Genomic DNA, 16,778 nt, shown 5'->3' with positions numbered 1-16,778 from the left:
CAGGCTCCTATTTTACTATTTAGTATGTAAAGTAGTCGTAATACTTCTTGCTATCAGAGTGGCGCAGCCGGAAGCGTGATTTCAGATAGTGAGGGTGTTACATAATGTATAGACAAAATGACTTAAAACGACGTTATTACATATTTTAAATATATAGGGTACTAACCAGTTAGGACATCACCACATCTTTTACTTGAACACACTGTTAGCAAAACCGGACTGGACCGGTTGGTTCAACTGAAAAACCAATAAATCGGATCTTAAACCGGTTCGGTCCAATGATCTGACCGAATAAGGTAGTGAATTAGTACGAACCGATCAAACCCAGAGTGAACCGATCAAAAATGGTCAAACTTGGTAAGACCGATTCGACCGAACCGTTTCAGTTTCAAGATTTTTCCAAAATATTAAAGCTAGGTTCGAACCCCCCTCCTCAAGGAAAAATATGATACTCATAACCACCAGACGGTTGAATTTGTTATCAATATATATATACAAATTAATATATATAAATATCTTTCAGCAAATAATTTACTTCTATTTAATTTATTTTAATTTTAGTTATAAACTCATTCATTCTTAAATTAATTATATTTTTATTTAACAATAATTATAAACTCATTTATTTTTTTTATAATTATATAATATCTATTAATATTATTTTTCAATAAATACTTGTAGTATATAATAGTATAATAGATATAAACTAATTAATAAATTATTAAAATTAAAAAATAATAGTTATTTTAATATAAAAAATAAAAATATTTATGATAGAGTAAAATTAACAAAATACTTATTGTTCCTGTTTCATATTGTTTTAGAATAGCTAGATATTTTTAAAATGTTAGTGAAAATATGTATTTTAAATTTTAGTTTTAAATTTTTAACTATATTTTATTTTTTATTTACATAGGACCGAGTCAATTCGTTCAACCAGTGATCTACCGGTTGAACCAGTGACCCAGTGACCTGACCGGTTCAATCACCGATTCGGTTCTGACAACTATGCTTGAACAGCTTCATTATAACGTGATTTCAGACCTATATTTTTAAAGAGCAATACAGATAATACAGATAATAAGCATAATTTAAATTCATAAGAGTAAAATTAGTTATCATGATTAAAGTTAACTTTTATGTCGCGTATAAAGGTGATTTTAATTATTTTATATTTGTTTAATTTATTCTGAAACAGAAAATATTTTAAAAATAATATACTTCTATTATATTTTTTTATTGATTTTTTTCAAAGTTTGAATATCGTCCATTAATTTGTGATTTTTTAAATTTATTTTTTTAATTTATTATGATAAATTAACAATATGATGAATATTTTATCTGTTAAGATTGCAGAAATATTTTTTAAAAAATAGTTTATTTGTTATACTCTAATTTATCTTTATTTTTTGTGTTTATATGTTAACATTTCACATTAGAAATTTATTACATATTTAATATTATTAGATTAATATATTTTTTAATAATAAATAATGTTACGTGTCTCATGATTATTATCATTGGCTGATATAGTAGCATTTTTTTATAATTGATATTTAAGATAGTTATTCAATAAAAATTGATTCAGTAACTCATATAAATATGTAAAGCCTTTATCTATGTTTTTAATTTTAGAATTTGAAAATTATTTATCCAAAAATCACTGTTTGTAATATTTAATATAATATTTAGATTTTTTATAAAATTATGACCCATTTTACCGTGATCAAATTTTGGCATTTGTTAAATTTGTAAATGGACAATAATTTTATAGTAAGAAGGATTCATTTTTATTTATGCCATGTATTTTTAAATACATGAGATGAAATATCAATATTCTTGTATTCTTCTTCTATCATTATGTTTGTATTTAAGTCATATTCTTCCTAGTTTTATTTTAAAATTATAAATAATATATATTATTACCAAAATTTTAAAATATGAAAATATAAATTAAAATAAAAACTAAACAAATTAAATTAAAATATATTAAAAATCATTATGTTACATTAATTTAACACAATATATAAATACTATTTTGATAATAAAATTATTATGTTTGACAACTTTTTGTAATTATCTTATAACGTAGTATTTTTGTATATAAAATGACTTCATTTATTTTTTAAGATAAGAATGCAAATGCATATTTTTTTTTTATTTTTAATATTTTATCCCAAACATCTACATTAATTTGAAACATAAATATATTTTTTTTGTAATAAATTTATAATAAAAGTTTTAGTTAAAGAGTACTCAATATTTTTTTTATAATTTAGAACAATAAATTTATTTTTATTTCATAGTTATTACTTTGTAAAATATATTTAACCACTCAGATTTAAAAATACACATGGTAAAAAATAAACAATATGTTAATATTTTTTCTCTTTATTCTATTTGTTATTATTAGTTTTATGAATACATTGTTTATTTTAATTTTTTAATTATTTATATATTATATGATAAAGATGGAATATTAAAAAAATTATTATTTTGTCCACTAAATTTATTTTATGAAATAGATTATGTAAGAATATACTAACTCTAAAAAAAATTGGATACCAAATTCTAGTAATTTTTTGTATTTTTTTATTAAGGAGTGCTTGTTATATGTAATTTTTTTAAGTTAAATAATAAGCATCAGAAATATATAAATAGTGTATATTAATTTAATTAATTTTGTTATAGAATACCAACCAATTATGTTACTACTGTTATTTGGACCAACTCCATTATCATGCGCTTTCAATCCTAGATTTTTCAAAGAGTAGAATACAGATATAAGCAAAAATTGAATTTATAACCAAAAAAAATTAAATTATCATAATACATATTAAGTTTTATGTTACCCGAAACAAAATGATGACGATGATGATGGGTGGCTCTGACCATTTGTCTAATTGTTACTTGGCAATGGATTTGGAATAGGAATTATTTTAGTTGATATAATGTGATTGCTGATTCGTTGAATTTTTCAATTATATTTGTCAGAAGATAAGGTAGCAAGACACAAAGAAAAAAAACGATTGCAAGAGTACAATTGAAAGTGAAACAGATATTTAACTCTCTTGGTTAAAGTACAATTGAAGGCGCAAAAATTTTATTATTGAAAGTGAATCGGTTTTTGAATTGAGTACGTATTAATAGTTTTTTTATTGAAAGTGAATCAGCTTTAAATTCTGTTGTAGGTTGAAGGTGAATCAGTTTTAAATCTATCGTGGGGTAAAGCCAGTTTTTGAAAAAGAGAAAACAGGGGTAAAATAGGAAGAAAGAATTGGATACCATCACGATGTTGAAAGAAGGAGAAAGATGACTATAGTAAAAATACAGAAAAGTGCTACGAATCCAATAATGAGATAAAAAAAATTAATAACAGAAGAATGAGATCAAACTCTTTGTATAAAGTACTCACATAAAGAATATATCCAAAACAAAATGATAAGATCTATACAAAAATTATTTATCACTGCTAATTATTTTTTTCCTCCTTTCATACATGGCATCAAAAATCAACATTTGACATGGTCGTTATTTAATTTAAAAAACCACAAAAACGCATCCAAATAATTGTTATACACAGAGAAGCACATTCAGGATGGAGAACAGAATTAAGAAAAATTGAAAAGGATAAATTATTGAAATGAAGAATTGAAGAAGAGGTTACGCGTTTCTACGGTTATTAATGATAAAACAGAATGAAAATGAGATAGAAGAATATGTGTTGTTAACGGTAGAAGTTTTTTTATTTTTTTAGTGAACAACTAAGAAAAAACAAAAGAGCAGAAAAGAAAAAGAAAAAAAATTAGGTTCTTAACAATAAGAGAGGACAAACCACCTCTGGTGGCTGATGCCAAAGGTGAACCTCATCAGTTCCGCTACCTCCAGATCCCATCTTTGCCAACCGATCTGTCACGACATTAGCTTCTCTCGGGATAAGCTCAAAAAGAATATCTCAATCCCTTCTTAACTTCAAGTCAAAGATCAGTTGTATCACTTCTTTTTCAAGATGCCAGAGTGGAACTTGCCAACCAGTCACTAGCTCAAAAGCTGCTGCGCAATCTGTCTCACAGACAACAAACTTAAGACCCGCCTCCCAAGCCCAAGCCAAACCTTTCCATATACTCCACAACTCCGTCTTGATGACACTAGATCCAAAGGAATTTTCTGAGCATTCCATTACCCATTGACTGGAGCTATCGCGAATTACCCACCCAAAACCAGCACAATCATCCCCCAAGTTCACACTCTCAGCACAATCTTCGAAAGCATCAAACTTCACCAGAAAATAGCCATTTCCAACATCCAGAACTTGAAACCCACCCTTCAATCTCCACACCATACCCAACTTATGCACCATCGTCGTGTAACTCATATGCTTGTCCAAGACTTTGACGACGATCGCTTCCTTATATGGTACAGATAACGCCGCCAGCCCTTCTTCTGAGAAGATGACCCGAGAAGGATGCGAATCCCCGTGGTTCCCTTTGATCGCCTTGGCTAGCCTCTCTCCATCTAAAGCCTCATTCCAAAGCATAGGAGACGGAGACTTCTGTCCAGTCACCATGTTGCCGAAGGAAACCTTTTGAAAGCCATGTTTTTCCTTAGAAACCCTAGTACCCTCCTCCTTCTCACTAGATACAAACCCCCCGACGCTCTCCCCCTTAGTTCTACCGCCGACATTACCGGTTACGTGTGTCACCCTCTTCGTGAACCCCCCGCTCACTCCGTCACTCATACCTAAACCCTAACAGAAAGAGTAGATATCTCTTTTTATTTAAAGTAACTACGCATGCATGTATGGAGAACTTCTATAATTAAGGACAATATTGGAATATAAAGTTCGACACCAAAAACTCAGTTTTGGCATTATATATTGTTATAGATAATTGATAATGATAATGATTACTATTGGTATAAAAGGGATTATGTGTTTGTTTGAGTGTTATTAAGTTGATAAAATATTTTTTTATAATTTTTATATAATTTTTAGTATATTTAATAATTTTTTTAAACTAAAATTAAAAATATTAAAAAATAAACTTCTTTAAAAAACTACAATTTATATTTTTTTATACTTTTTATATAATAAATAAACAAAAAATATTTTTATATTATATCAAAATATAATTAATACACAAAAAAATTGTTTTACAGATATCTAAATATAACATTATTTTTATTTTTTTAAAAATAATTTATAAAAAAATTATTCAAAAAAATATTTTCTCTTCAAAAATTATCCAAACAAGCTATAGGTCATTAGTAATAGCAACTATATATAAAGCGAATTGAAGAGTAATTTAGTATTGGAAAGTGTTAACCTCTTGCGGTTACTAAACACAGGAGTCGGAGAGAGACTGAACGAAGCGGCAAAGTTTCTTCGGTAAATGCATATTCCTCATAGAATTTTAAACACATATTTCTTTCATTCTGTTTGTGGATCTTTTTTCCTTTTTTTTTTCTGTTTTATTTTGCTTCTCGTAAGTCCTTGATGTTGTTTATTTTCTGAAAATTCTGGCATGGCAATTTTACATAGGGTTCGGTTAAAATAAAAGTTGTTTATTCCCATTTTCTACCAGATGCCATGCTGATTTAAAGAGTTTGTTTTTTTGGTGTTTAGACTTTAGACATTAGATCCTTCCGTTACTCAGATAAATCATTTATATTGACATGTAGAACTCTTTTTTCAACTGCTTATGATGTTATGAAGGAATGGACCGAATATCTGTTCTGCCAGAAGCTATACTTCATGACATTCTTGCAAGGTTGCCAGAAAAAGATGCTGCTAGGACCAGTGTTTTGTCAAATGAATGGAGAGATACATGGTATTCATTTCCCATATTATCCATTGGCGACAAGATTATTATTGGTTCTTATAGTCCTCAGATAATTAGCAAACTAGACATACTAATTGGCTATGTCATGAGAAGATTGTTGAAGCTTCGTGAGCAAAGCTTAACAATAAAAGTATTTAAGCTCGACATGATGCCAGAACACAATAAGTATATGTCCCATCATTTTGATCTTTGGATGAACATGGTTAGCGAAAGTTGTGTGGAAGTACTTGAGCTTTGCCTCCTATACTCTGCCACCTATCGTGGACTGCCTGATGGGACGGAGTATCGATACGATCAATATGACTTACCACTTTGTGTCTTTGAAGTTAGATCTCTTACTAAGTTGGTGTTGAAAGGAAAAATAACACTTAACCAATCATTCTTCAATCATTCTATCAAGTTATTTTCACTGAGAACACTATGTTTACGTGAGCTACTCCTTGAAGATAAAGGAATTATTGAGCATCTCATTTCTCACTGTCCCCTGCTTGAAGATTTAACTGTATATTGTTGTTTAGTATATAACAGGAAGAATCCATTTCGGAACAAACAATTTCTGGAATCATTATTCCTGCATGGTCTACAAAAGCTAAAGGAAGCTGATATTCAAGGAATACAAGAGGTATATATTGATGCTCCAAATCTTGAGAACTTACGTTATGTTCCTTTCCCTTATTTTGGATCTCCGATCAAATTGAATTTAGACAGTTTCACAAGATTGAGATGTTTGCGTCTGTCGAACACTGATGTTACAGACAAGTGGTTACTCGATCTATCTCATAAATTCCCTTTCCTTGAGCATTTGGAATTGTGTGGTTGCTCTATGTCTGACAGAATTAATATTTCGAGTGCTCAACTCATGATCTTGGAGTTTACAAATTACTCTGACGTGAAGGAGGTGAATATTGATGCTCCAAATTTATTATCATTTGACTATTGCGGAGATCACAGAGCTATTATATCTTTCCTAACAAGTTCTGATCATTTGGTATTCAATGCCTCTCCTGCCCATGAATTTAGGCATGGTTATTATAGCTTGAGGGAATTTATCCAAAACATTAAACCACAAAAGGTTTTGGCATCACTCTCCCTCTCTGTCTATCATTCGAATGGTGTAAGTAGATTTACTAGCTAGCTAGCTACTTGATTCATTCATTGTGTTTGCTTGCATATCTATGTTCCAATTCTATTTATTTATTTATTTGCTTTTATGCATCATGATATATGTAGATTGAACAGAATTGTCTGAGTATACAGCAAGTTTTATCCATTCCTCCTAGTATCAAATACTTGGAATTGGACTCTTCACCAAATGAGGCTCTTTATTTCCATTATATGAATTGGTTGCTCTCTTGTTGCTGTCCAAAAACTATTTCATTCTTCTTCCAGAATGATCGTGGCATGAAACCATTCACGGTGGTATGCTTATTAGTTTTTTCGTCATATCAGAATTGGTTCGCCATTAATGCTTTTACAATATTTTCGTGAACCACTCACAAGTCACAACCCTGTATCAATCAAGGTTCTGAAAAATTAGATCGTTCATTATTGAATCAGTAAAACTGCATGTTTAAATATTTAATTGAAGTTTAATCAGAATTCAAAAAAAATCTTTTTTAAAAAATAACTTCTAACAAGTTTTTTCTGGTAAAAATTTGAACTGATTCAACTTATTTAATGGTTTTTTGACCTTTTTATTGATTTTTTGTAATTGATTTTCTTATCTGAATCAAATTGATCAAGTGACCAATTTTTGATTAATTGGTTAAACCAACTAATTTGATGTAGTTTTCAGAACCACACTATTGATTATCAGTTAACAATATATATAAATGGTGTGCAGTGTCTCTAACTCTAACTAACTATATTTGTTGTTTTGGGAACACGACAGTTTGTCTATGAGTTGCTGATGGGCAGAAAAAAGCAGGAGTGGTTTGACCATTTTGGTGATACAAAGTGTTGGTGGCATGACTTGAAGATTGTCAAGGTCACATACTCATTCAGCGTTGACGAGAAGGTTGACTTTAAGACCACGCTAAATGCATTATTATTGCCAACTGATGACCCGGAATCTGTTAGTTTTAGCTTAGAATTATAATATTCTTATTATCAACTGGTACATATTCCTAATTAGATTTACAATTTTGACGTTACCACTAAGCAAGATTTGGGTATTGTATTGAGTATTTTTTTCCAAGGTTTTATACTTACACCAATTAATATTTTATCCCTTTGTTGATTGTGAGTTTTATCCATCTAACGCTATAAATTATTCGTCTAAAATTTTATAAATTTTGGAAACAATATGATATTTCATCCATTTATTCTTAATTAAAATAAAATAATATTCAGATGATTTTTTTATATAGATTTTTATAAAAACAATTTGGTTCAGTATTCTTTTTATGGAAATACAACTAATTAAAGTCATTCGAAACTTTTATCATTTTACTATCTCTACTAAACATTTACCTAAAGGTGAGTTCTATGGTGTAGAAAGAAAAAAATTTCTATACCTATAGATATGTGTTGGTTCATTGGAGAGCTTGACAAGTGTTTAAAGGGGGACAAAATCTGTACTCTTTGCAGGAAAAGTACAAGGGCCTTGTTTTTTCTGCAAGTGGTTAGGTCAAAATTTTGATTGACTAATTATACTAATTAAAATTAAATTTAGTAAGATGATAAACCTCACCACAATATTATTTTTTTATCGATCTTTAACAACTACAATAAAAGGCTTCAGTTTATATATTTTATTTTGTTTGAACTTTGAATCATTTTAATCTTTTAATAAACTAACTTATTATTTTTATTTTTAATCCATATTTATTATTGTTATTACTATTATAGTAAACTTTGTTAAATCCAAATAAAAATTTAATTATTTTGTTGGTTTCTATAATTTTGCAAAATTTTCAATTAGGTCTTTATATTTTTTTAATTTGGTTTTTGCATTAATTTTTTTAATTAGGTCCTTTTTTACCGTATAGAGACTCAATTAAAAAAACTTTAGAGCAAAGATTCAATTAAAAAAAATATATAAAAACTTAATTAAAAATTTCATAAAATTATAAAAATCAATGGAATAAATAAGCTCCAAATAAAAAATATATTCATTGTGTTATATTGTAAGCCAAAATACAATTATAATGTATTCCAGAAATATGACTCACATATTACATAATTAGTCATACTAACAATATCCATTTGTAATTAATTTTTTTTTATATTATGAGCAATACATACTTAATGATCTTTTTATTATTAAAATAAAATAAATTACACTAATTTTTGCTAGCATCTAAATTCACTAAATACGTTTAATTAAATTAAAAGTTAACAATGAAAAATATTATTTATTATATTGTTATTTACAATTTTTAAATTTTGTGACGGTAAACATACTTTTAAGACAATTTAATAATATAAAACTTATGACACAAATATTTTTTTTATTAGATATCATACAACCCTTTATTTTTAAACAATATTGCCATATAAAATAATTTACTATATATTTTGTAAATAAAAAAATAAATTTAGATTAAATGGTTAATAGCTTAAACTGAGTCGTTATTTTTCGAACAATAATAAAACAGAAATCCAATTTATGATGAGGTCTATTATTATGTCAACATAATTAGTCATAATGAAAATAATTACTCACTTAAATTCTATATAAAAAAGAGAATTTTTTTATATCATTCCTACAAAGAGTATAAACTTTGTCTCCTTCTTTAAACACTTGTCAAACTCTCTAATGAGCCAACACATATCTATAGGTGTAGAAATTTTTTTCTTTCTACACCATAGAACTCACCTTACCTAAATAGTGAATTTTACACCAACAGTATTTATATTTAGTTTCTATTTATTTTGAAATTTTATTTTGTCAAATTTTATACCAATTTTTTTTTAAAAAAATTTATATTTTCAATAAAATTTAATGATTCTATTTGTTACTATGCAGTATGCACGACGAGAAAAAGGAAAAATTAATTGGAGAAGGAAAAATATATAAAAAGACAGTTGAAATAGGTTTGATGGCAACTAGATCAGTGTAGTTGGCCCATAGGCCATAATCATCCCTTCAAATACCATGATATAAATAAGAATAACAAATGAGGTTGTTATGCTTGGTTTAATGTTGTAGGTTTTGCGAACTTCATGGTTTTGGTATATATAAGTGTGGCTGCTGTTTATGTGGAAGGCATTAGCAGCTTGTGTTTACGAGGAAGATGTACTATAAGGTATGATACAATGGCAAAAAAAAAAGGAAAAAAAAATGGCAAATGCAATCAATTTAATTTGAATTTTCATACCACTTGTAGAGAGCAAACGTTCCTTATAAATTCAGAAATTATTTGAACAAAATTGTAAAAAAAATAAATTAAAAATTCTAGTATACGAAATTCTCTGTATTTTGATAAAGCATCTTTATTGACATATTTTTTTATTATTGGACTAAGAGAATATTCAACTAGAAAGTTTTTTGACGAAGAACTCAATTCTCGTATTGGTGTAAGATGGTTGAATATACGTTCAATCAAAAAACTCAATAAAAAATAATTATATTAAATATATATAGAAAATTAGAAACTAAATTAATTACATATATAAAATATATATTAAAAATAAGAAAAATACTAAAAAATAATCAAAATTTATTATTTTTGACTATCAATTAATCATCAATATTTAAAAGCATGAAATAAAGTATGTTAGTGGATTACTAAACTAAAAAAATTAAAATAAAATAATTAAATTCATAATTAATTAGTAACTAAAAATAATAAATTCTAATACTCCTAACATTACTCTTATTTAAATATATATATTTATACCAAAATATATAATAACTAATTTTATACGTATACATATTATTTTTTATGGGAAAAAAAACATATAAGAAAGCAATCCTATCCTATCCTATAACTATACTTGAAAAGAGGGTTTCTTCCATTGTGAAAATTTCACGTGGCATCCACGGTATTCATTATCAAATCTCAATTCCTTTTAATCATTGTTCTAATAATGACCATATTAATTAGTGAAAGTTTATATAGGTGCCCTGCTGTTAGAGTTTTTAAGTTCCGTTAGAGTTTGTAGAAAATATTTATTTTGTTAGTTAAAATCTTTAAAGTGTCAATAATATTTACCATGATAGCTTATGCTGTTTCACAAAAACAGTTAGAAAATAGATTAAATTAGAGGAGGAACAGATTATATTTTTTGCTGATGAGGACATTAAAGAAGGATTGAATTCATGTATTAAAAGTTTGATGGAAATATTACTGGCAGACAGATTATTCATTATAGGTATATTGGAGGCTACTCTAAACATAATGGAGATAACCAGAAAGCTTCTGTGTTTTAGATCAGGAAAATATCAAATTTTAATTTTTTTCCAAAGATAAAATCGAATTGCTCAGGGTGAAAAAAGGAGCTCTTTGATTGTTCAAGAATTATAATCTAAATCTTAAAAAATGGAGGGAAAATTCATTGATCAATGATGCAAAATTTTCTCATATTCTTATATGGACATAACTGTAGAGTTTACCGGAACAATATAAAACCAAAAGATTGGAAAGAAAAGTAGGAGAGAAACTCTTGAGGAGGAAGATGAGAATATCGATAAGTCACAACAAAATTATTGATCTTCAACTTAAATACGAAAAAAAATCTTGCAAACATGGTGCAAGGAGGAGAGGAAGAAGCGGAATGGGGAGCATGACTAAGGGCAGACCAATTCAGTAGACTAGTAGAGGGTCAAAAAGAAAACAACAACCTGAATCACCCCAATGCTACGCAGGGAGACATGCATAAACAGAAAAAACTAATTTCGATGATAAGAAAATTTGCAAGTATCTCTGTTTAAGATCGAAAAAAGGTTGCAGATTGATTGAAGTTTATCCAGACTCTACCAATTCCTCCTCATCCAAATGTAGGAAGGTTGCAGAAGAATGTGACAACTGACAATGCCACTTTGTCCAAGGCTCCGCATGATTAGTTCATGCTTACTAAGTTGGCCACCTCTAAGAGTACGAGCGTAGGCTTAGTTGTGTCTTAGGTGTCGGTCTGTAACCAATTTTTTTGTTTTTCTCTTGGTAGACTTTTGTTGCAATAATTTGTGTATTTGTGATCCTTCTTTTGTCTTATTTGTATCAGAGGTAGGAGTAGAAGTGGATCGGGCTATTCAACAGAGACTCCTGGCTTGTTTTGTTTCAAGTTCAGCTCAGCTTGTTTTATTAAACGGGCTAGATTTAGGTTTTTTGAAAAGCTTATTAGTTAAAAGGTTTAATTACTCTATAGATTCTTATAGTTTTATTGAATTTTTAATTAGGTTCTTATATTTTTTTTTTAATTGGGTTCTTATACATTAATTTTTTTTAATTTAGTCACTGTTGGCGTTAAATGTCAAAAAACGTTAGTGAATTGTAACATTACTTGTATACTCCTGACTTCTACCTATAATAAATTTATATTTCTGATTTAAGAAAAACTTACGGAACGTTAGGTCGGCTCATCATAATATTTTTTTGTAAAAATAAATAATTCTTAATTTAGACTTTCAACTATTGACTTATATTGAACACAAAACAAAACAAAAAAAGAATTAATAGTTAATATTAGTTAAGATTGTAATTTTTTTGTTAAGAAAAAAATTATGGATTGTAAATATGATTATGATATGTGCGAATAGTTAATATATAAAATAAATTATGCTTTACAAATTATTAATTGTAAATTTTAGAATATATTTAATATCAATTTAAATATTTTAAATGTATTATTTTAAATTTTAATTTACGAAATAGATTTTTTAAAGAGTAATTACTCAAATCAGTCCCTAAGGATTTTAAAATTGGACATTTTAGTCCCCAAGAAAAATTAATACACAAATCAATCCCCAAAGTTTTACTACGACAAACAAATCAGTCCCTAGTTCATTTTTCGACAGAGTAATTACTCAGATCAGTCCCCAAGGATTTTTAAAATGGACAATTTAGTCCCAAAAAAAATTAATGTACAAATCAATTCACAACGTTTCTCTCCGTTAGATATAACAGTCTTCCATCCAAAAATAAAATAAAATAAAATAATTATTATTAATCACATAATAATATTGTACTACAATTTTTTGTATTTTTTGAACAACAATAATGATAAATTTATTCATCAGATTCTTTTATATATATATATATATATATATATATATATATATATATATATATATATATATATATATATATATGTTACGGTGGGTAACCGGAGATTAATGGGTGGATGGCGTTGGCTGGTCCAAATGTATGAAGGAGGAGGGCTCCGAATGGATCTGCAACTCGGGAGGCTCCGTCCGACTTGTTTGTGTGAGGAGAGGGGGGTGGTACCTGCAAAGACACTCCGATGCCTAAGTTAGCAAGAGTGTGAGCAGGTCTAGAGAGTATTGGACTTAGAGATACCTGAGGGGTGTCAGTGTATTTATAATGGTGAGCCAATAACCACCGTTGGAGTAGTACCGTATCTTTAGGGTGTTAACCGTCCCATTATCTTGGGGAGGTTAAGATATGGCTTAATGAAGCGGTTAGAGAGATTTTAGGGGCGGTTAGGCGGTTACTCATTTGAATGAGTGTTTATCTGCCAGCTAATCTCGTGCCCGACTTCTTTAGGACAAGTCGTAGTCAACACCGACTTCTTGACACCAGGTCGGTGCGTAGTAAGGCTCAATTCTCTGGACTAAGCCTTTCTTTTGGTCCTGGGCCTTTATTATTGGGACAGGGTATGAACAGTGCCCCTACTTGAGCCCAATATCTCATTAGGGATTGGGTTCAAGTTTTTAACTCGGGTTCGTAGCCGACTTTCTTGGAGGAAACACGGGTTTTTAAACCGACGTGATTTTCGCGACCTTTTGTATCTGACAGTTACGTCTATTCAAGCGTCGTGTCCGTTAGAGATGCACTTAGGGATTGATGGCTTTGGTAACGGTGCACTCTCATTAATGACTGCTCCGTTTTTACCATTATGCCCTTTAGCATGTTTATAAATACTTTCCCTCTCTTTCATTTTTCCGTTTCTGCAATCTTTCAAATTTCTCCTTTCTTCGTTCGTGCTGCATTCTTGCGTTTGGAGACTTCTGCTTCTTCCAACCTTCACTTTAGGATAAAGGTTAGCTTTTCTTCTTTCATGCTTTGTGTTTGCATGTCTTTATTTTGTGGGTAGATAGGTTGGTTTGTAGATTTTGGCTTCGTATCTCCTCCCTTTAGAGACCGTGTTTTTTATTTTTTCTTTTCTTTTTTCTTTTTGTAGGTTTTTGTCACCTTTTATAAGAAAAAAGAAATGGCTTCCGTAGATGTTCTTTCTCAGTGGGTTGATGTCACGGTCCTAGGGGAGGAACCCTTGGTCGACGCTGAGTTTATTACTCATCTTCGTACTCACCACAGGATTTGTACTTCGGAGGAGAACGAGCCAAAATATGAGTTGGTAATCCCGGGTCCGGAAGACCGGGTTTGTTTTGGGAGGGCCAATGAGGCGGCCCCTCATTTTTTCTTTATGTATGAATGTATGATCACCCGTTTGGGTGTTTTTCTTCCTTTTTCGGATTTTGAAATATCTGTTCTGCACCACTGTCGAGTTGCCCCTACCCAACTTCACCCGAACTCTTGGGGTTTTCTGAAAATTTATCAATTTATCAGTCACGCTTTGGACTTTCCGACCTCTTTGAGGATTTTCTTCTTTCTTTTTCACATGACTAAGCCCTTTAGTGGGCTAAATAATAAGCAGCAATGGGTGTCTTTCCGAGCCATACAAGGTCGGAGAATTTTCACCCTTTTTGACGAATCCTTCCATGACTTCAAAAATTATTTTTTCAAAGTGCAAGCCGTAGAGGGTCACCACCCCTTTTTCCTGGATAAGAATTCTTTCCCTCGCTTTCCCCTCTATTGGTTGGAGGCCTCCCCTTGCGAGAAGTACGGTCTAGACGACCTGGACGAGGTGGAGGCGGCCATTGTGGGGTTTTTCCGAGAAGTGTGGGGGAGGGCCCCATACTTGGACACTAGGAAATTCCTCCAGGGGTCGCCGACCTTTGTTCAGTCGCAACTAGGTAGTATATGCATTTCTTATTTCCGACTTGTATCTGCCGACTTTAAGGTTTGCCGACTTGTAATTTTTGCTATTTGTTTCTTTTGCAGACATGGCAAAGAAGAATGCTCAAGAATCTTACCAGAGAGTTCAGGAGGCTAAAGCAAAGTCCCGGGCCAGGGCTGGTGGTGCCAGGGCGATCATCTCTCCTCCTCCTCCTCCTCCTCAGAACGTGGGGACTCCCTCTCAGCCGATTGTGATTTCTTCTTCAACCTTATCTCGGCCACTCCCCTCCGCCCGACTTCTTCCTGAGCCAGAGAAGAAGAAGCGCAAGACTTTAGAGTCTGGCTCTTCTTTTGATGGTGGAGTTAAGGCGGATGCTCTTGCATTCGTCCGAAAGAACATCTATCCTCATATAAGTATGGATGATGTTTCTGTTCGAAACCACCTCACCATTATGGCTGAGGAGAGTTTTAGGACGGCGGGTGTTTGTGGCAAGCTTTTGGATATTTTTGAGAAGACTCCTCTCAGCTCTTTGGGGGTAACCTCGAAGGTTGAGGAGCTGGAGGGGAGGCTTCTTTCTTACCAGGAGCATGAGAGGGAGTTGAAGGAGGAGGTCGCCAAGCTGAGGGTGGAGAGAGATAACCTTCGGGAGAAGGAGAGCAAGTTGCGGGCCCAATGCAACATGGAGGCAAGTTTGAGGAAGACAACACAGGAGAGCTATCAGAGTTTATTTCAAGATCTTGTGTCTATGAAGAAGGATTTGCTGAATTCTCGGAATGCGTATGCCGAGTTGGAGGACTCTATCGCTGATGGTGCCGAGGAGTCTTGGAGGATTTTCCTGGAGCAAGTCAGAGTTATCGCTCCCGACTTGGATCTTTTTCCTTTACATCCTGATAAAGTTGTTATTGATGGTGCTATCGTGGATCCTCCTGTCCCCGTAATCGTTTTCGAGTCAGAATTGAAGACTCGGGGGCAGAGGATCATTGAGTCCCCTCCTCGTTCTAAGGACGCTCCAAGTTCTTCAGTTGTTCCTCCGACTTCCTCTTCAGCTCCTGTGGATGCCTCTCTTCCCTGTCCTGGTGGCGCTCCTCCTGATTCTGGTAGTGGTGATCCGTTTACTCCTCTGCAGAAATAATTTTTTATGGCTATATGGGGGCTCGGCCTGTGAGTCCCCCTTTTTTTAAACTCTTTATATGTTGTTTGGTGACGTTTGAACAATTTCTTTTGGCCTTTTAAGGCCGTAAACAAAATATTTTAGCAAGTGCCTCTTTTGAATAAGGGTTTTTAAATTAACAAAATAAATATCCTTTTTTGGATAAGGGTTTAAGTTACCTTATGCGTGTATGCTTTTCTGATTTTGATTTTTCAAAGTCCCCTTGATCTTTTTCCGAAAACCTTTCCCATTAGCTCGTCTGTTTTTCCGAGCCTTTTTGTTTAAGGACTTTTAGGCAGCCTTTAAACTTTTTCCTAGGTTTTTCAATCTCTTTTTTGTTATTCCTTACGCCCAACCATGTTTTATTGGGTTTTTATGACTTAGGTTATTTTTGTGATGCGTTTTTCTTCTGCTCGGTTTTTCACTCCGACTTCTGAGTCGAAGTTTTTTCGAGCTTTTCTACTCGGAGTCTTGTTTCGACTTACGAGTCGAGTTGTTTCTAAGTTGTTTACGATCGGCTTATATAACCTCTTTACGCCGACTTGTACCTCGTCGTTTTATCCTGACGACCATCTAGGTCGGTTCATGAGATTTTCACGTTTTGTCGAGCTTAAGTCGGCGCGTTTCGTAGAAAGACTTAGAAAAATAGAAAGGAGTTTGTAAGAGATATTATAGATAAAAAACATCTTTATTAATTGGGGAGG

At 31.3% G+C, this 16,778-nt stretch overlaps 1 protein-coding gene across 3 annotated transcripts; it reads left to right on the top strand.

The window, feature by feature from the left end:
- The first annotated feature begins 5,317 nt into the window (after positions 1 to 5,317).
- LOC112710062 (putative FBD-associated F-box protein At5g22720) lies at positions 5,318 to 8,089 on the top strand. 3 transcript variants are annotated; one of them, XM_025762156.2, is made up of 4 exons: positions 5,318 to 5,386; positions 5,714 to 6,954; positions 7,071 to 7,259; positions 7,732 to 8,089. In XM_025762156.2, the coding sequence occupies exons 2-4, from the start codon at positions 5,716 to 5,718 to the stop codon at positions 7,936 to 7,938; spliced, it is 1,635 nt and encodes a 544-aa protein (XP_025617941.1). In that variant the 5' UTR covers positions 5,318 to 5,386; positions 5,714 to 5,715; the 3' UTR covers positions 7,939 to 8,089. The 3 variants fall into 3 exon arrangements, with proteins under 3 accessions (XP_025617941.1, XP_025617942.1, XP_072058435.1); XM_025762157.3 differs by having other exon boundaries at positions 5,680 to 6,954; XM_072202334.1 differs by lacking the exon at positions 7,071 to 7,259 and having other exon boundaries at positions 5,680 to 6,954.
- The last annotated feature ends 8,689 nt before the right edge of the window (positions 8,090 to 16,778 follow it).

This window comes from Arachis hypogaea, chromosome 9, assembly GCF_003086295.3.
Source record: "Arachis hypogaea cultivar Tifrunner chromosome 9, arahy.Tifrunner.gnm2.J5K5, whole genome shotgun sequence".
NCBI classification, from domain to species: domain Eukaryota; kingdom Viridiplantae; phylum Streptophyta; class Magnoliopsida; order Fabales; family Fabaceae; genus Arachis; species Arachis hypogaea.
Note: the sequence above shows the minus strand (reverse complement) of the source record. Positions and strands in the feature narration are given on the sequence as shown.